Consider the following 22,802-nt stretch of genomic DNA (forward strand, 5'->3'; position numbering starts at 1 on the left):
AAAAAGGTGAATCCAACTTATCCAAACTTGTTGATCTTACGATTTTTTTTTTGAAAACTAAAGAATTCAAATGGGTAAACCTCTACAGTAAATATTTATCGATCATTATCGTTGACTTTCAAATGTTCTATCATATTAGGTTAGTGAATAAATTATATATCGACAATAATAATTATATTCATACAATTAAATTTATTAGGAACTAAATAATTTTATATAAATAAATAAATTTTTATACACTGGTCCCAATTTGTGCAGATTCTGAATATTTATCAGCTAACACTTTTAATACTTGTTCAAATTTAAAATGTCTTTCAACAGATTCAACATGTGCACCTCGTGAACCCCATAAAAATTTTAAATGAAATTCTGTACGAAATGCATCCAACATCAATTCATCTGTTCTACTTGTATCACCTAGAATTATTTCGGCATTACGCTTATATAATGGAATATTGTCATTAAATTTTCGCGATGCTTCCAAATGTGCAAACATTGTGGATAGACCAAAATCAGGAGATTTCGTTTCCCATGGTGATAGACATGTTTGAGTTAATGGATTTTTTTCACTAATTGCAGCTCCGTCACCTAAAAAAAAATAAAAACATTTTATCAAAATAAAATTTTAAGAGGTCGATAAAACTTAATAGTATAAAATGTAATATCCATAGACAATAAATATAAATATTTATTATTTATGGTAATATCAATGAAGAAGGTAAAGACAATAATCATGTTCGCTAAAAATTTTAGTTACAACTAACTCTCATTATGAGAGAGAGAACTCTCATTATGAGAGCAGTAGATTAGTTAAAGCTAGTAGTTAGTAGTCGCCTCAATGAGGAGACGTTTTACTGTATTAAGAAGAAAAATAACCCCGTGGCTGCATAAAAGATGGTCTACAATTTCAGTTAATTCATTACAGAATCTAGCAGGTCCATAACTAATTTTGTTCTAGCAGATCCGTAACTAATAAACCAACTTAAATCCGAGACCAGGACTCCACATTCTTGAAAACAATTAGACCTAGGTCAATTTTGATCACAAATTTGAAAAGTATGGCCCAACTTTAGTAGGATTTCATACTTGGTTTATCAAAATTGAATAAAATTTGACTGTGATAGAGCAAAATTAAATTTTTTGGATTCTGATGACGTCATAAAGTTAAAAAATTCGATTTTTTTTGATAACACAGGCAAATTTAATCCGATCTTAGTGGAATTTTTTTTGAAACCCACTAATTTTGGGTCATTCTTTTCAGCTGTGATGTCAATTTTACGCTAGCTATCACTTATGTGCTTAATTCCGGGACCAGGGCTCCACATTCTTGAAACCTATTAGACCTAGGTCTTTTTTGATCATAAATTTGAAAAGTATGGCCCAAATTTAGTAGGATTTCATACTTGGTTTATCAAAATTGAATAAAATTTGACTGTGATAGAGCAAAATTAAATTTTTTGGATTCTGATGACGTCATAAAGTTAAAAAATTCGATTTTTTTGATAACACAGGCAAATTTAATCCGATCTTAGTGGAATTTTTTTTGAAACCCACTAATTTTGGGTTATTCTTTTCATCTGTGATGTCAATTTTACGCTAGCCATCACTTATGTGCTTAATTCCGGGACCAGGACTCCACATTCTTGAAACATATTAGACCTAGGTCTTTTTTGATCATAAATTTGAAAAGTATGGCCCAAATTTAGTAGGATTTCATACTTGGTTTATCAAAATTGGATAAAATTTGACTGTGATAAAGCAAAATTAAATTTTTTGGATTCTGATGACGTCATAAAGTTGAAAAATTCGATTTTTTTGATAACACAGTCAAATTTAATCCGATCTTAGTGGAATTTTTGTTGAAACCCACTTATTTTGGGTCATTCTTTTCAGCTGTGATGTCAATTTTACGCTAGCTATCACTTATGTGCTTAATTCCGGGACCAGGGCTCCACATTCTTGAAATCTATTAGAGCTAGGTCAATTTTGATCACAAATTTGAAAAGTATGGCCCAAATTTAGTAGGATTACATACTTGGTTTATCGAAATGACTATTATGGTACTTTTTGATACCTTTTAATGAACAGTGAATATATTAATAATAATTAAAATTTTAATCCAATTTTGTTTGTACTCTGTATTATTTACTTTATTTATTATCAACAAAATTTCGATTTTGGAGGTTAATCAGTTCCTAATTCAAAATACCCCATTATCATTTAGGAGAGTAATGAGTTCCTTGTTTTCTCGGAAACATAGAGAATCAATTCTTTAATTTGATCATTTGATTTAATTTGTGATTTAATTTTTCATATTATATATCTGAATATGAGAACTGGAAATTCACACCTCTATGTAGTAAAGTATTATAAGAGTGCTTAGACTATTTCTGAATATACTGAATATTAAAGTAAAAAAAAGGCAAATAATATTGAGGAAAATGAGTACATGATCTTACCAATAAAATCATCCAAACCACGCTCTTGTAGTAAAACTATTGGCAGTAAATGAGGTATTGTTGTGTTAGGCGCTTGTGGATTTGTGCATTCATTCATACTTTTTAGTGTTGGCCTCAGTTTTGCTTCAAAGTTAAAGGCACTATCTGTATACTTCTGCCTTAACATGTGCCATGTAGATTCTAAAGATTGAACCTGTAAATGCATAAACGAATTAGTTTAATTGCTTTTCAGTTTATCGAATACGATACTAAAAACTTACTTGTGTCGCACATAGACCGAGCATAATTCCACAAAATCCAAACAGATTTCCTAATGCGGTTTTCGTATCAATTGCTACTTCAATCCATTTATTTAATATTTCAGCTCGCTCGGAGTCTGATGTACAAGTTAATATTGTCACAGCAACTAATAATTTTAGACAAACAGTTCTGAAACAAAATAATACTTTTAAATTAAATGACTCTTTGCAATGCCAATAGGGCTAGCCGTTATAGTTTGGAAGAAGCCCATGATCTTTAAGAAAGCAAAAGTTTTCTCGAGGTCTTTTGTATAAAATGTCTTCTTAACGTACATAAGTCTGAACGAGAGTACGGATACTATGGGGATTTCTTTAGAGGGTTTCTTTTAGTTCGGAGAATGAATTGGGAACTTAGCTAGATCGGTCCTATTAAACCGAAAGGTTTTATTCAGTTAACACTATTCTTTTTTTGATTCAAACCTAAATAAGCTCCAAAAAAATTAAATTAAGATTTTAAATAGATAGGTACTAAAATAATTCGAAAGAAGAGTTTGCTTACCGTTCAATAATATCACTTCGAAGTTGATGCCCATGTGGTAGCGTAATAAGCTCAATACCAGGTATTTGTAATAATTGGTTACAATTATTATTATCATCTAAAGTTAATTGTAAATCAATTTTGGTTAAATGATTTGCTAATATTCTAGGCCCATTTTCTCTTAACATTATTTTAATACTTTGTAAGGCAGTTGCATCTAACGGTTTATTTTCCGTTGCTGGCAACAATAGTGTGTGGAAATTTTCAATATCAAATTTCGACACCGTGTCTAATGCAGGTATTTCTAATTGCATAATTGCCTCTTCGGCATTGGCGTAATTAAAATTCTTCAGTGTAGTAGAAGATTCAGAACTGGACAACATATACCTAGGATTTTTTATGATAACACCAGATATCCTATGTACACCTTCAATAGGATCCCCAGCTGCTGAGCTTTGCGCTGAATCTCCAGATCCATTTCCAGAATCTGAACCAGATGCATGATATGACGCAACTCGTTGGATGGAACCGTGTGGATGGAAGACCATATCATTATTTTTACCGTCAATATCGGTAGAATCTTTCGAATCACTACGCTGCATTAGTGACGGTATTCGACTAGGTTTTGGGGGAGGAGATTTTGAAATTGGTTCTTCATCACCATTTTCAATTAAATGTTTTCGTTCGACACATGGTGACAGTGAAGGATCGCTTGTTACCCTTGAAATATGTTTATTATTGGTTCGATTTCCTAATGTTGTGGAATTATTTGATGGAAGAGATATTTTTGTGCAAGAATTTCTTGGTAACGAATGCGTGGAAAATTTTGAGTTTACTTGTTCGGCAGTTTGTCCCGCTGATCGTGTCATTAATGGTGATTGTATAACACCATCAGCACTGTTACATTTTTCCTGGCAAGATCTTTGTTGAGCTTCGGCTGGCGTCAAGGATTGTGATCGTTGTTTTTTCGCTGGGAGTCTAGGTCGTATATCTTGAGCATTTTTTTGAGGAGACGATGATTTATTAAATGTATTGCAATTATTTTGATTAAAAGATGTATATCGAAGTGGATTTGGTGTAATTGGAGTATTTACTGGAGATACTAAACGGCTTTGAGGATATGGTGGTGGATACTTAGAAGCATAAAATGAAAGAGGATACATTCGATTACGTGGATATTGTATTCGTGCTCCAGATGCCACTGATATTGGTTTGCCAGAGCCCACATAGTATGTGATTAAATCAGGTACCGTGTCGTATGCATCATCTTCAAACTGATATTGAATTCGTTCGTACACCGTATCTGGTTGAATCACTACCTAAAAAAGGTAAAAATATATTTTAAAGATGCAATAAATATTTAATTAAAATGGTTTAAATGATTTATTGACTAATTGCTTCTTGAAAATTTTTTATTATTCAGCATTAAGTGTGAAATGTTAGGCCAATTTTTAATCTAAATTTTTAATTGTATTATTATTTCAATAGTTTATGTTTGTCCTTTTATTAATTCCCACAGGGGTACGCACTGCATATTCTTGAAATTTCTTCTATTTGTTTTTTAAATTTTAAGAAATTTTAATTTTATCGAGAAGCAGGGATCATAGGATTGATAAATTGTGTGTGCCATTCGTCTGTTGTTGATTACTAGATCCTATAGTCTGGTCAAAGATTGGAGTATAATAATCTTACTTTCTCGACAAGCAAGATTTATCATGAAAAATGACCTTTTAAAGTAAAATTAAAAATTTTTTTTGGTCTTCCAATTAATTCGTTGGATATCCTATAATTATGTCTAATTGAAAGTTTGCAAGGCAAACATCAAACCTTAAAATAAGCGTGTAATGAACATTGCATATATATACATACCTTATTTATAACAAAATGTAATGGTTGTGTTTTGTGCCGACAACTTAAAACATAATTTCCTGGCTGTGACGTACAATCACGTACTAAAAATTCTCCATCACGTTCAACAATTTCTTCGGCTCGTGGTCGGGGTATTGCTCCATGATACCATGCGTGTGAACATAAATCGCGTGTATCTAATGATAGTTCCCATTCTAAGGCTTTCTTTAGTGCTGTTGGATCTAAATTTGGATCGGCTATCGGTTCCTGCAGAAAAATAACAAATTTTTATACAAATTATTTTAGTCTCAGGATCGATTTCACCACACATATTAACTTCTTGTTAATTAAAATTAAAATTTCTATACCTGCAGCTGCAGCATAGAAATGTTAATCTTAGATGGTGGTATGAGGCTTTATTTTTGTAATACGTACCATTATCAACGTACACAGACTTTTACTCTGATTATTGGATTCCGTAACGTAATTTAAGAGATCATCTCTGTAATCAAGAATAAATTATTTTAGTTTTAAAAAGATATCTTAATCTGAATGGAATAATTAGAAATATTCATGTCCTATCCATTTAAAAAAATGTTGTTGTATAATGAAGTTAATTAATGTTATAGTTAATATATAAATATGTATGTACTTTACTAAAAGACTTTTTAAAGCTATAACATAAATTACGTTAAGTGTTCTTAGGTCATTCATTTTACAAGTTTTTAAAGATTACTAGAGTATAATGAGTTGAGACAAACACATCAAATCACTTTTAATGTACATAAACATCATGTAATATTGACTTTCGATCAATTATTATTATTAAACTTTGAGGAGCACGTTATATTGGCATAATGGAAATGGTGATGAGGACAAAGTCATCAAGGCCTTGTCTTTGCACACTTACTTTTTCTAGGATTTAGTTTTGGTTTTGTTTTTATGCAGTCTTAGTCTACTAAATCTTAGTTTTGATTTAATGTTATCTTAGTCTACTTAATATTGATCTTGCTCTTTTATTAGTACCTAGGCACAGTCTTGGTCTTGATTCATTTATACATTTATTAACTACCAAAAAATTTATGAAGGTATTATAGGTGTTATATGAAATTGCAAAAGTGACTTGTATCGTGGCTTATCTGTTGTAGTTCATCTATTCAACTTAGAAACTCTCACTTTCCAAGCGTCTGACAACTATCTCAACGCATATCGAAGCTTCAACACATGTACATAATACCTCTCACTTAGATGCATTGCTTAACGCATGTATTCTGTCATACTTGTGATATTTATATGCCTAGATTTAAATCGAACATTCTGTATTTACCTTTAAAACAATTTACAATTCAATATTTGAAAATATATCAATGTTCATAAGCGTATCGAGCGGGCGGTAGTTCAGGGTAGCTTTCCTCTCCTGAATTTATTTCTTCTAAAGCAAACATTTCTGTTTTTCTCGAATGAATGATAGGTATTATGTCAGAAATAATAACAAAAATAAATTTTAAAATTACATTCTTGATAAAATCGGTGATACTACTGAACAGGTATTTAAAAAAACACATTACATTGACTCCTAAATTAATTTGATGACTACACATGATTTTGTTTTGCTAAGCAAATTTAATTGAGTGGTCATATGAATATATTTTCATAACACTACAAATTTAACGTTTCACAATTAAGAATTTTAATTTTTGTGTAAGTGATCGCTAGATAGTGTGGTCAATTAGTTTTACTTTCTAAGTACTTTTAAGTACTTTTTATATAAATACGTATTTCGACTACCAAGTAGTCATCATCAGTATGAATTAGCTAATCGTAATTTCTCTTATTGTGTATGTTATTCGTTGCTAATTTGGTGGCGGACTGCACGTCCGGAATGCAAATTAGTAACGCATAACATAATAAGAGTAATTACGATTAGCTAATTCATACTGATGATGACTACTTGGTAGTCGAATACATAGACAAGTCGCTAGCAAAACGCTGATTTAGTCTATAAAGTTTTTAGCCGATTTATACCCATCTACCTAAAATAGAATGAAATTGTAGATTGTAAGCGAATATATGGGCCTTTCGTGGCCCTCGTTTCAGTCTTTTGGATTTTTATTGGGACCCGTGTGCCCTTATATGCCCGAAACTAGAAAAATAAAATTTTGCTTCAAATAAAAATTATTTGATTTAAAATCGCACACCTTACAGGAATATTAAATTCGATCTTTACTCTCAGGTAGTCAGGTTTAACTAAAAACTCATTCTAATTCATAAATGATAAGAGATAGAAGAACACTTGAAATGAAAAAAGTGGTTATGTTAGGCAAAAATTGAATGCAGATCTTTCGATAAAAACTATCATTGTTATTTAAAATTTTTATTTATTTTACTACATTTGCAAAAGTTGAATGAAAAAATACTTAAATTATGCAAAAACTAGATTTTTTCATTCAACTTCCGTTTAAACTATTTAATTAAAATAGTTTAAACGGAAGTATTAATTAAAAATTTTCTTCCATTTCCTATTCGTTTGAATTAAAGTGAGCTTTTGATTGAATCTGAGAGCGGCTCGAATATAATATCAGCGTAAGAGGTTTTTAATATTGAACACTCTAAATTTTCTCTTTCAAATTCAGAGAATTCACACCTGCTACGTCTCAAAAATCGAGTTTCAGGATTAAATTAAAAAAGGGATGGACTCAGAAAATAAGATTAAGTACTTTATTATTGTAAACAATGATTGGGGGACTTTATACTTTTCAAAGAACTTTTCAAAGTTAAAATTTTTTTACTATTAAAATTTGAATACGTTTATTGTTTGAATATATACCACTAAAAGTTGCAAAATTTATTGAAATAAGTTGTTGGTACTAACGGCTTTTCGTTTAATGTGATGAAAATAAGCGTCATCGAAAGCTTGAATTTGTTATTTAAGTAAAGAACTTAAATAAAATTATTCAATGTAATATGTATACTGGCGTTTAATTTAATTTCAAGTTGTAAAAATTTCATCAAAATTGGTTCAGTAGTTTAGAGTCTAAATGTGACACTGTGATGTGTAAACAAACGCACATTTACTTTTGTAAGTTTTGTGAGCGAACAAACTGACATTTTACAGGTTTATTAATTTATAAATATACTGTACAAAATCTTGTCCACGGCATCATATACTTTGTAAACATCTCCTTTGTAAATTGATCATGAGCGAGTTCATACTCCGATTCGCATTTGACCGATTTTCAGGTGCTATGCCGTGCCCATCACCTTTTTTGAGGGCTGGATCCGCGCTTGGGACTTACGTTAAATAACACAATTTTCATCACTTTTTTGTCCGGAGCAATATAATAAAATTAATTTAATTTGATGATTGTACATACAATATCAAGTGATTTATTTAGCAAAAGCATTTGTGAGATCAGATAACTCAATACCTTCATTTATAAATTAAATTTGAAAGTGAATCCAAACATTGTAACATAATAATAAAATAACATAAATGCATGTTTCGATTCACTCAACTTGTAGTATTACACTCATGAAGAACAAATTGTATACACTAAAAATAAATAATGTTTTGTGTCTGAATATATACATTTCAAATTACATTCATGTAAAACACATTGCATACATTAATATAAAAGATTTATACAACGAGATAAATAAAAAACATGAACATTTTGACTTCCAATATTAAGCTTAGCAAATTCAATTCAATATTAAATAAATATAAAATAATTGCACCTTCAAAAACTTTTAAATCGTTTTTAATTATGACTTCAAAATTTAGATTCTTTTCAAAAATTTGTGGAAAATTTCTATGAGTAGAAATTTTGGTTCTTTTCAATTAGAAATTTTATTCACGTTTTGTTGAAAGGAATTTCCTTCCTCTGATATCCTACAATACATGTCAATTAGGTAATTGGGACTTGCATATCTTGATTATCATAGAATTCGATTATTCGGAGTTTTTTATTCCTCATAAAATTAGAGTTATCGAGGTTATACTGTACAAAATAATCGTTGATATAAATTTAAAAACAAAAATCTCGAATGTTTTACCATGTAAATTACTTATCTACAATATAAAAATGAATCGTTGAATGTGTTGCTAAGCGCAAATTTCGAGAGCAGCTGAACCGATTTCGCTAATTCTTTTTTTTATAATATTTCTTGAAGTACGAGGATGGTTCTTACGGAAAGAAAAATTACAAAAATTGCCTGAAAAAGTCTAAAAACAACATTTTTCTATATTCCCATACACAAAATTCGTAATAATAAATAAAAGTCAATTTGAACTTTAATTTACCATACCATAAAGTTCAAGTTTTAGTAGAGGGGTTCCGGAAAAGCAAAACAATACAACGACTGCTTTCAAATGACTTAATTTGGAGCAAAAAAAGTAGTTTGGGAAAATTGCATGCCAACTTTTAAGGTTTGTAATAGTATTTGCAGTTGTATGTTTATTAATCATAACTATTATGGCCCATATACTTTTTCTCTTTATAGATAAGAAATCTGAAAAGTATTTAAAAAAAAAAAAAAAATAAAATAAAGAATCGACTGTTAGGCGGCACAAAGTTCGCCGGGTCAGCTAGTTTTACATAAATTATATACCTACACAATACGCACATAATACAAAAATTTGTGTACACAATACACATTACATTAATGAAAAACAAGTTGCATATATTACAAAAAATTAACAAAAATGATTATAAATTGTATTATAAGATAAAATCTGATGATTTCAATTCTTACCTTAATATGTATATAGAAGTAAGAAGACCGGATAAATGAATTCTACACGATATTCAATAAAAAGAAAGCACACATTTTCTTCACATTATTTATAAAAATCACTTTCTCATTGACAAACAATGCTCAGAATTTCTTGTTATGAAAACATCATCACGTCATAATTATTGCACATAAAATTTTTTAATTATTCATTTTGATATGAAAAACCACCCACTTACTCGAAAATTTACAACCAAGTGAATACACCAAAGTTCGTACTATAATGAGTATTTTATCAATGAAACTGAGTACAAAAAACCCAAGTAACTGAGATTTATAATGACAAACCACACAATAAATTCTTGCTTTCAGAACCGAAACGATTATACTCGACTATGATTGTTGAAATGTAAATAATAAAACATAATATTACAGTATTTGTTAAATAAAAATTATGATAGCAAACATCATGGGAATCGAAACAATTGTAGAGAATGGTATAGAGGAACGAGCGCGCGCGAGCCCACACCCCCTTTATCCAAATCGACGTCGGTCCGTCCACCCTTCTATATACTATACGCCGTTATACTCTCGATGTCGCGCGGACGTTTGCATTGTCTGGGCACCCTATGCGTATTGATCCCATATAGTGTAGTACTGTCGTTTGAATCTACTTCGTACATGTGTATGTTGTGTAGATACGATATATACGTGCTAGGGGTTGTGTATCAAACCTTATTTTTATATGAATTTGGTGAAAAGTTTATGATTGACTTAAGGTATATTGCGAACTATAGTCTCGCCGTCTATGCGTGAATTATTCAAAGTTATGAGAAATTTTAGTAATGTAAGTAAAAAGAAATGCTTATGCGTAGGTAGACACATTTATATGAATGTGTGGGTAAAAATGAATATGTTAGGTCATAATTTTTTGAACGTTTTTTTAAAATTAAATAAGATCAAAAAATTACTTAATGTCTTATTTACAATAAGATATAATGCCTTTTTAATAATAAGATATAATGTCTTATAAACAATAATATTCCTTATGAAAAAAGCATAACAGTTTTGTCTTTCAAAATTATTCCATTAGTTTATGTAAAAGTAAGAAGTACACAACTATAATTTTCACATTTTTTTTTTAGGAAACCTAAATGCGAGAACATATTTTCCTTCGAGGTGCCTGCAAGTTAATTAAATAAAAATTTACCATCCTTTAAAATGTGCTAAAAACTGATATAGTTATTTCTTATGCAATATATTTTAGCAGGGATATTCAAATACAATATTTTGAAGTAAAAGCTTGATAAATTTTTCAAATTTTTATGGGAAATTAAAAAAAGTAATTGACTACGTTAGGAACGCCTCCATAGTTCAATTCAAATTTTCGATTGTTTCCATCCAAGTCTTCGAAATGGTTTTTTTTTTTTTTTTTTAAATTTAGTTATTAACTATTGATTGAAAATTTTTAGCATGAATGTTAGATATGAAGTAAAAAATACAACTGAGCGGGGATCGAATCCGAGATATCTGACATTCTTGAATAGTGCTACCTATTCTTTCACGTAGTAGATTATATATTATATTTTGTTTTTATTTTATTTACGTATTTTAAATTATTTTATAAACATTTGCCTATCAATCTCTGTAAATGGTTTCTATAAATTTAATGCTTTGCTAAGAAGATGAGTAACGTTTTCTTAAATGTTCATTAAGTAACATATCTGAATAATTTATGTTAGGTAAATTAATGTATACTCAACGGGAATCGAGCTCACGAAATTGCGTAGTAGTATTCAGAAATTTCATGTCAATTTTCCCGTTTTAGGTTACCAAGTGAATGAGAAGCTTCAATTATATCTAGCGCACACTAAACCTTTATGAAATTTTCTTTGAAATCCCTTACCGAGGTAAAAACATCTTATCGAAGTCTCCTAAAGACTAAGATGTACAACTTAAAGACCCACTAAAATATAAAACATTCCGACGAAAAGTTACTTAGATTGGTCGTATTAAAGATTATCGCAAATACTCTGAAAGGTAGACAAACAATATAATTTTATTAAGATTTGATATCCAACCTTTCAGGAAAATTGATATGTTTCCTACATAACAGAGACCAATTTATAGGAAATTTACTATATCTACTATACGCTTTTCTTTATTATGATGTTATAGTTATCACAGGAAATTGTACGCGCCCCAATGTTGCGCATGCTTAGTTTTTTTTCTTCTTTCATTTTTTTTCTATACTATGTAACACTTCTCTCGGCTAGAATTATATGATTTTTCATTGATGAAAAATTTAAGCTAAGTGGATGCTGTTTTGTGATGTATGATACTTTAAATGTCTGTCGAAATAAAATTATTAAGACATTTATTTTTGATGAAAACCGTTTTATAAGTATAAAATAGTTGATTTAGATTAGAAATATTATTCTTGATATAGATATGCAAATAAAAGAATTATTCTTTTCTTTTTTTTTTAAGAAATAAATTTATTCGATATTATTTATTTTTATAGAGCTCTAACTTTTAAAATTTCCATTTTGGAAAATTTATTTTTTTTGTAAATTGATTGGAAACAATTTTATAAGAATAAACTGATTGGAATGAAAATCTTTTCTAGCAAAATAATTTTTAGACATTATAAAAACTTTTTTTTAAATATAAAAATTTTAGATTGAAAACATTTTTGATATTCTAGATATATTTTATTTATCCAGGAATTGTTTTCAGTTTTTTTTTGAATAAGTTAAAAGACAAAGTTTTCCAAACATCCACTACTAAACGAGCACAATAGTTTTTGTGCTTATAAATCCACGGAAATTGTTTTTTTCACTCGATCCGTAGGTAAAAAACAGCCAATTACATAATAACTACAAATCTATGTGCTCGTAATTTCTCCGGAATGTTCTTGAAAAGTAAACTAACTCCATCTTGATAATTATTATCTCTTTTTTGCAGGCTATGCGGTGTTCCAAAATATACGAATAACTCTCAAGATATTAAGACAAAAAATGCTGTAAATTAAAGTTGTTGGGTTTGTTGGAGTAAAAAACATGGGGTCTATGTTTAGGAATTGAATGTAATTTTCAAAGTCATTTGAAGACGTATTTTTTTTTTTAATAAGAAACCGTATTTCTGACTTTGTTTTCTGGGAGAACAAAAGATTTTGCATGAAGCCAAATGACCTTACAGCAAAAGATAAATAGTCGTAGGATCATATGAAAATCAAATCTCTCTTGTAACAACAAAAGTTTTTTCGTTATAATTAGTTTAAGAAACAAAGATGTCATTTCTGACTCTCTTATAGTTTCAATTTTCAAGTACAAATTCATTTATTTATACCTCGGAACCTCAAAGGATGTGATATATAACCACATTTGAGTGAGTTTTTTGTATTTGTCATTTTTCGTTTTGTGTTTTTTAAAGTACAATAATAGTCCTTTTTATTTTATCCCCTTATTGTTATATATGTTTACAATTGTCTACAAATTTATTCAGGGATGTATTTAATCTAAAATAAGAGGGTATATACAGGGAACATACGAAGGGTATAAAGAAAATTAACCACGAGATATTAATAATAGCTGTTAGGCTTTTTTAAATGTTTTCATCTTAATTGAAATTTATTGAATTTTTCAATTATGTACCTATTTCTCGTTTACCTATTTTTTAATCTAAGTAAAAAAAAAAACGATCCAGTTCATTGAGTCAAATATTTCATTAAATTTTTTTTTATAAACTTAATATTTGTTAGTGATACAACATTAAATTTTAATGAGTCGTTAAATTTTTTAGATCCAAGAAGATTAAACCCATTTTTCTATCCATATAAAAATTTGTTGGGTTATGCATATAAAAGGTTTGGGGGAAATGGGTGAAAATATTCGAAAAAGATTTATCTATTATGGTGGATAAATCGTTGATACCGTGGATTTTTGTCCCAAAGGGGAGGGGGTTTAAGACGGAAGCAAAAGATGACTTTGGGTTCTAAACAAATCAGAAATTTTTTGCCTAAAAATTTCATGAATTGAACAGTATTTTGGTATAAACTCAAACTTAGCCAACTTAATCAATGGTAAATCCAGGTCCAGTAGGGCAGTTGCTCTGACCTGCCCTCCTGTTGGTATGTTCATCGAAATCAGTATCGAAAGTCAAATTCTAGATGTTAATTATTTTTAGAAAATTTTGATTAACGTTTACTTCAAAATATAACGATTTGAATCTTTTATGTCAATACAAAACTGAAAGTGCTTGATAACTTATTTCATCTAAAAATTAAAATGAATTTCATAAAGATTCTGAAATATATACAGCCAAAGTATTCAAGCAAAATTTTTTAACACAAAAACCTAAAGTATCTAAATTTGTACTTGTAAACAGTTGGTTTGAAAACTTGTACTTTCTAGTTTTTAAATCTACTGCTTAAAAATTAAGGAGAATTTTGTGTAGCTCAATTTCAAGATAAATTAACTAGCCTAACAACTTAAAATAATTTAAAAAAATTTGTGATGCCGCTAAACTTTATACAAAATTTAGGGGTATCATTTCTTACAACCTCCGTGCAAAGCGGCACGCGGTGATAATAATTTTTGAGCAATAAATTCTAAAGCTAGAAAGTAAAAGTTTTCAAACGTGCTTTTGCGGTTCCAAATTCGATTTTTTTTTGCAGAGGTATAGATTTTTGAAATTTTGCTACAATTTAGGATTAAAAAATTGTTCTTTAATAGTTCGGTTGTGCATAGGACTTACGAAAACTTTTATGAACGAGTCCCAAGAAGTGATTTGAGTTGCGTTAGGATTGGAGTCCATGTGAAATACCAGTTTGTAACTTGTATATGTAATAATATCGACTAAATGAAAAAAAAAAACCATACTTAATACAATTCTGTTAGAATATATTGTTTCTTCTAACATATTGTGGAAAAAATATACAATCAGTTTGCCCGAGTTTTCTTATTTAAGACGAAGAGATTTACAGTTTCTATATTTTTTGTACAATTTATTTGGAATGTTTTCTTTGTATAGGCAACCTGCACTACTTTTGTGTTATTACTATGATCTAGGTAATGTATAGTTTTTCAGTCTATTAGTTCAAAAAATTAACTTCACTATTCTAGTAGGTATTTCTTATTTTCATTCAAAGATACTAAAGTGGTAAGCATAGACATGACTTTGTTCGTGTAACAACTGTCGAAATTAATAATACGGTATATTCAAAAAGTATGGAATTTTATACTTTAAAACTGGGTTTGATTGCAAAAAAAAGTTAATAAGTTGTAGAGAAAAAAACTATCGAATGTCATGAATTGGATACGATTTCGGTGGTCATTCTGACGCACATGACAATAAAATCCTTTACGAAGACTTTAAGTCTAGGAACGTTTCTCTAGGCCAACTTAATTCTGGACTATGACCGATTTTTAAAAAAAAAACACCTTTTTTCCGTAAATTTATTATAAAAAGCGGAAATTTCAATTTTTAAAAATTTTCAAAAACGCTCATTTGAGGTAACATTTTGTGTTGAAATTTCGCAATTTTCTGAAGGAATATCTAGCGAAATCGTATTCAGCCTATACCATTCGGTAAGTTTTTTTCTTTTCTTCAATTTTTTCATTTAATTTTTTTTGTAGATTGCTTAGTTTTTTTATAAATGCGAAAAGTCGTATTTTTTACTTTAAAACTTTGAGAAAGTCCTAAAAATACCAAAATACAGTTGAAAATACGTTTTTTGTTTAATGTATGAAATACTTTACTTTTCGAATGTTCAGATTATGAAATGAAAAAGAAAATGGTTGAGAAAGTCCTAAAAATACCAAAATACAGTTGAAAATACGTTTTTTGTTTAATGTATGAAATACTTTACTTTTCGAATGTTCAGATTATGAAATGAAAAAGAAAATGGTTGCGCACTTACGTACTATCCTTCACATTAAGACGCTTATCCACAGCAACGCTATGCCTTTGTATTGACTTATGTTTTAGCTTTCTTAAATCTGAAAATGAAATGAAATTACAATCAAGAACATAAAAAACAAAAATAAATTAATAATTAATAATAATAATAATAATAATAATTAAAAATATCATTCGGAATATTTAATATTTAAATTCATCTAAAATTGTCCCACCAATTTCAATCGAAACTAGATACACAGCTTAAGTATCAGCTAAGCTAAAGAAATCCTTCAAGAAATTCAAATTAAGAATTAGGGAGGAGAGAAAATTGTTACAGGATAAATGAGATGAGGCAACATTTGTTGATAGATTAGGCTAGCTTCGAAAGTAAAATTCTAGAAATAGATACTCTCTTCAACTTGAACTAGATTAAACACCATAACAGCTATTTGATTATCTGTTTAATCAAATTAAATAATGAGTACTTCAAATGTTCAAAGAGATTTTATTGTTTGTTAATAAAGTCATCAAAAGCACAAAGTTCGGTTATCTTTGGCATCTAATTTGATAATGTCAAACTATTTAGAAAAATTATGAACACACTACATCATACCCGAAAGATAATTTCAATAAGAATTATGAGGAATGCTTGGCTTAAACAATATTCAAATATTTTATGTCTATTAGAAAAGGGTCGTTTGAAATGGTTGAGTTTCTACAAGCGCAAAATCAGGTACATATATTTGCTGGAGTTTATTTTAACATCCACACATTTATGTTAATTACTAAACAATTACAAATAATTAATAGTGCAAAATTATAATGAATAATTAAAAATAATATAATGGGGAAGGGGGTTTATAATAAATTTAGGTATAAATAAGTCTTCATTTACACGCTAACGTTTACATTATTGATATAAACTTTTGTGCGGTTACATCAGTATCTGGCTCACTAAACGATTATCATATGACTTTCATTTATCTATATTTAACAGATAAATGAAATGAATCAGTCAACGACAGATCTCAGACCATATTTTGCATACCCGATAACATTGAGGATCTGCTTTATACTCCAATAAACGAGGAGAAAAAAGCCCAAATCTCTAAATTTTGATCCATAGCTCCGATTGATATCGAAAGATTGAAATTAAGCTTTGTTCACCCTCTAGATCAAAAGTTGTATGGTGCCTAGTGGTGCCAGGGGGTGGTAACCACACCTTCCAGCAGGTGTAATTCCACACCTTCCAGCAGGTGTAATTCCACAGCAGGGAAATCGGTAGAGCGATGAATTCTAAGAAAAAGTGTCATTCAAGTATATTTCGAAAAGTCAATACTTTCCGAGTTATTGGCGAATAAAATTCGGAATATTTAACTTTAAATATCCGAAAAATTGGACGTTTTTGGATAAAAGTATTTTGTACACTTTTTAAAGTACTCTTAAAAGTCTTGAAAATGAATAAAGTTCCAAGTCATTTGCGCGTAAAAAACTATTTGCTTAGATTTCATCGCTCTATCGATTCCCGTTGTCATTTTAAACATATATTTTTCCACCTCCAGGAAAAGGTGGTAGCCCCCATCCCCTGGGTAAAACCACCACTAGGCATCATATAAATTTCAAACTAGAGGGTGAACAAAGCTTAATTTCAAATTTTCAGTTCAATCAGAGCTATAGGAAAGAATTAAGAGGTTTAAGACTCGTTTACTGAAGTATTTAACCGAGTTTAAATGAGCAATTTTATTTTGAAATCTGAATCTTGAAGTATAATTAATAAAATAGTAAATAATTTGTACAAAAATATAAAACGTCCTAATAACTTTTAGAACTGTTTGAACGTTAACGTGTAAATTGAAACAGTAAAACATAAAATAATAACAACAACATATTTAAAAAAAAAAACTTACTTTTTTCATATTTAATTTTCAATGCCAACAAACTTGAAACAATCCGTGCACGATGTGATGAATTTTTAATCCCCAATTCTTTAATATCAGCCTCTGAATAATGTAACAACTCCTCAACGCCAGTAAACCGTGCAAATACATCATTATACTCATCATACAAATCTAATGCATTCAACCATTGTTCAACATCTAAATGAGGCTTTATATTATTATTCACCGTTGTTGGAAAAGTACTTGTAGAGGATTCTGTTTGAGGTGGTGCAGGTGGAGGCGGTCGTGGCATCTTCATGATACTATTACGGTGTATGGACATCATAGATGGAAAACGTATTCCATTCCATATACCACCTGAAATAAAAAATGAATCCAACTATTATATTTATTCAGTTTTAAACATTGCATGTAGTATCTACACTGCATACTTGAAGTTTTCTAGATTACGAAACACTTAGACACACGAGTCATGAAGAGTTCATGATGTGGTGTCAGGGTATAGAGCGATGCATGGAAGGGGGAGAGATTTACTGGGAAATATACTGCATTTATGCTTAATAATTTTTATAGTTATCCTTGGTAAAAAATCGGTTAGCACTATAAGACCTGTGTATGATTTCAAAGCTGAACATTTCTAAAATTATAACCAAATATAATTCATCGGTCGACTATTAGTAAATTATATTGTACTTTTTGCCTGCCTTTTGAAGGATTCATTAAAAGCAAGTTTTTTAACAAAATTGAAAGAAATTTTAAGAAAATTGAGGTTTTAACCTTGGGGTGAATGCCACCTTAATGGAAATCTAGTTTTTCGGTTTCCATATTTTACGTTTATGTTTTACCTGCCGTTAGTGTTAAGAGAGAAATTTGTAGATTTAAAAGTTAAGTTATTATCATTCTCTTGTTTAAACACATATCAGAGGACATATTTATTTAAATAGTCAATAAATAAATCGTTATAGTCGTTTAAGTCATAAACGGTTAGTGATACAAAAAAAAAAAAAGTTTACAATAAAGGTAGCTAATTTTACAATATTCTACAATAAATTTGATTACCATTTTTGGTCTAAAGTGCATGGTTATGGAGATATAGCTTAAACCGGTTTTCCTTAAATTAGAGGCACATCCCCCGCCTATTTTTGTGAGGATTTTGTGTATTTACATTCAGTACGTGATACTGAACCTATTTAAATAAAAAAATAACTGCTGTAATTTAGTGCATTATAGACAAGAGTAACTAGCTTATATATTACCTGTAGTAATGGTAAAACTTACTTTTAGACAGAATTTAACGAATTTTTCACAGACTAAGAAAAAGGCTTACTATTAAATCTCAAAGTTTCAGAGACGAGACGTGTTTCAAATACGAGATAATTAATGGCTAAGTTCACAATTTGGACAATTTTTCAAAATTAATATCTCGAAAACAAAAAGACCTGGTGCTATTGTTTTCAACTCTGTTTTTTTTACATCTTTTGATCCTCGAAATCGCGAACTTTCCAGCTGTTTATTTCGCGATCTAAACGACCAAAAATTCTGCAACTTCGAGATCTCACAACTAACATTATTCTGTGAAAAAAAGGCCAAACGTGTCTACAAGACCTTTCATGCTGGAAATACCTTAAACGATTAAAATATTGAGTGCCACTAATGGAGAGCATATTAATATTAACTAATATATTATATTAAACTTTGAAGCATTTGGATTAAATTAAAAGTTAGGTTCAAGTATAGACATTGCAATTAATCTGAGCGTTGAAGCAACTTTTTTGTCGAAGTATTTTGCAAAACAATAAAATAAAATAAATATAAATAATTACCACGTCTCTTAGTTCTAGTTGCAGCCATTATAACCAATTAATATAACTTTAAAAAGCACTACAATTAATACTTTATTATTGAAACACATTTCAAAATTGTAAGTAATTGTCATTTATTGAAATTACACAAAATTAAAATTTGCTCTATTCATAATTTGTCGTTATCTAATCTACGTATTTCATTGGAATACTATTAAAACCAACTGTTATGCTATTTTTAAGATTAATTTTAATCAATAAAATAACAAATTCTTCCCCTTTATTTAGTAATTTCCAACAATTTATATCATTTTTTTCAGAAAAATATACCTACGTTATTGTCTTCTATGAAGTCATTTGCAAAATTTCCCAATTAGGATATGTTTAGTTGTGTTAAATTATATACGAATTTATTTAATAAATAAACAATCTATATTTTAGCCAAAGCTCAAACCAGGGTTAAAATTCCGGGAAGTCCAAAGATCGGGACCAGAAAATAGGGAGATTTTCAAATAAACCTAATGATCACCAAATATACTGTACGAGATTTTAGATGTTTGTATCCTATTTCTATGAATTCGTAGATATATAATAATCTTCTTTTATTATATCATCTTAAAATAAAATAGAAGCCGTTTACAATTTTCGTTGAATAAGTAGCAACCAGTCACAAAAAGCGAATAGATAATTGTTATATGATATGAAACTTAACTCTTAGTTTACATGCTAGTGCCTAAAATTTCAAATTAATTTCAATTTTCAATTGAACCTAATTAAATTATATAAAACTAACAAAACAAGCATTAAACTAATACTTTTAAGTTTGGGGCTAGGAAATCGTATTGCAAATAAATTATTTTGCTATTGAATCGTGTACTTAATGCATAGATTAGAACGATGGCTGCAAAGAATGATTTTTTGAGAGAAGACGTGTATCACGTCAATCACTTGCTCAGAGTGAACGATGGAATAGAGCGACTGGAGTAATAAATTAATATTAATGAAAAACAAGCAGTTTAGGTTTTGTGTATTTAATTTTAAGACTCTGCAATTCTATGAGCTGAACTGCAATTAATATTGCCTATAAACATTCCAAATCGAATTTTAAATATAGTGCATAAGAAGTAGATTATAATCAAGTTTCATTTATATTTGTGTATTTTATTGACTCTTGAAAATGTATATCGATTTTGTAATACATATATTTTTCAAGAAATGAAAATTTAAGAAGCTACTTTCAATATTTGTCTGGTTTTTACGATGTAATTCTTTACATCACAAGTAGATACACATACGTTTCATTTTTCTCATAATGAAATGTATGTGCTTTATTTTTCTAAATCGCTTTATATTTCGGATGTAGGCAATTTTAATAATGTGAACTGGTAGATTTAAAAAGAACAAAATCTAAATATGAGTTTACACAAAGGATAACAATAAAGTATCTAGAGTTTTCTATGACAATTATAAGGTAAAATACATAATGAACATAGTTTTTTATCTAATGGTGTTAATGACACTAAAAATTTATGTTATAAGAGTCCTTATGTCACTGAAGGCGAAGTCCTTGTAATATAAATTTTAACATAGTTTTTGACACAATTAATTAAGAAAATGTTGTAAGAAAAACTCTATTAATATTAAAATGAAAATTTATTGTCTACTCAGGACAAAAGGTTATTAGGTCTAATTTATTTTATAGGACACAAAATTTAAAAAAAAAATGTTGAATTGGAACTCAATGAATATTTCATTTCATCCCCTATGTAATAATAAAAATAAAGCTTCATAAATATAAAGAGAGCATTTGCAAAACATATTAAAGCATTTTAATTACCGAAATTAGCAGTATAAAAAATAATTGCGCTTTTTTCTTTGTTTTTTATGTATTTTAGTTTTAACACAAGTTTAAAACAATTACTCTATATTTACAGACCCCTTTTTATTACCAGACCTTTTTATAGGATGATTATTTCTATATAACTTTTAGTATGTTAATCAAATACTTTTGGCAGAAGAAAAATAATACATCACAGTTTTTATTTCCATCCCCTTTGAAACTATAATATAGATAAAAAATTCATATAAATATTATCAAAGTGAATTTGAAAACTTAAGGATATTTCGTAATAAATTTCGATTTTTGCCCCAATGTCTTAGATCAATTTTTTGTATTATATAAATACGTATTTCGACTACCATGTAGTCGAAATTAGTTTCTTTAAACTTTTTTTAAATTTATTTATTTATTTATTTTTTTTATTTATTTAAGGTCGTTTTTAACGTTTAGGTCATTAGCGACCGCATAGATTTATACATTTTTAAACTTTTCCATGTATGATTTTGCCTTTCTTATTTGTTTTTGATCTATCAACTTTTACTCTCTCAAGACAGTAAGAGTATACTTTATCTAGCTATAGTTAACTCTTCCTGGTACATGTTGATCAAATTTCAACACTTTTCGGTTTAAATCAACTTTTACTGAAAACACCAGTAACAGTTAACTTTACCTAGGACGAGCCAATTCTTACTGGAAGAATAACTTTTCCCGTAACATATATATCAACGCCACGCTTTTTAACCCCCGGACCAAAAAAAGGGGTGTTATAAGTTTGACCGCTATGTGTGTGTGTCTGTCTGTGGCATCGTAGCACCTGAACGGATGACCGATTTTAATTTTTTTGGTTTAATTTGAAAGGTTATTTAACGGAGAGTGTTCTTAGCTATGTGCCTAGGTTTTCATACCCGAAAAAACTAAAAAATTGTCGATGATGAAAAGGCATGACATATAAATAATTACTATGGAAATGAATGATCAAATAAACCTGGTTCAATTCATTTCGAAAAGTGAAATGGTAAAATAATTAGGTAATTTAAAACAATAATTCAAAAGAACAAAGTCAACTGAAATATTTCAATTTCTATTACAATATTTCCAAAAATTTGTCCCAAGAAATGATAGCTCCAAAAAGTATCCTTTTCAACTCATCTGATGTCTTTGGCCATCATTTTGATATTGATTGAAAAATGAGTGTTATAAGTTTTAAGTGTTTATCTGTGCGTTTGTGTGTTTCTCAGTAGCATCGTAGCCCCTAAACGGTCGAACCGACTCGATTGAGAACATTTTATAGCAAAGTTTCCAAAAATCGGTTTACAAGGAATAAATCGCATTTGTCGGGGGTTTTTTAAATTTTGTAAATTTCACTTGTTTACATTAAATAGCACATTACATTTAAAACATATTTTTGGCTTCACACTTTAATGAAATATGAAAGCATGCTCTTTCAGTTTTGGCTTTAGGTTAATTTTTTAATTTTTAGTAAGTATATTTTATAACTTAGAAGAATATATTGATTTTATACCCACTTTCAAGAAATACA

General features: G+C 29.1%; 1 protein-coding gene across 1 annotated transcript; it reads right to left on the reverse strand.

The window, feature by feature from the left end:
• Window positions 1–232: 232 nt before the first annotated feature.
• Window positions 233–19,609, reverse strand: LOC123291448 (breast cancer anti-estrogen resistance protein 3 homolog). The gene is made up of 9 exons (XM_044871744.1): window positions 19,444–19,609; window positions 17,630–17,977; window positions 15,742–15,820; window positions 5,520–5,586; window positions 5,106–5,351; window positions 3,258–4,555; window positions 2,720–2,888; window positions 2,460–2,652; window positions 233–588 (listed from the first exon to the last, which is right to left on the reverse strand). The coding sequence occupies exons 1-9, from the start codon at window positions 19,469–19,471 to the stop codon at window positions 233–235; spliced, it is 2,784 nt and encodes a 927-aa protein (XP_044727679.1). The 5' UTR covers window positions 19,472–19,609.
• Window positions 19,610–22,802: the final 3,193 nt, after the last annotated feature.

The sequence above is a fragment of the Chrysoperla carnea genome, chromosome 1 (genome assembly GCF_905475395.1).
Source record: "Chrysoperla carnea chromosome 1, inChrCarn1.1, whole genome shotgun sequence".
NCBI classification, from domain to species: Eukaryota; Metazoa; Arthropoda; class Insecta; order Neuroptera; family Chrysopidae; genus Chrysoperla; species Chrysoperla carnea.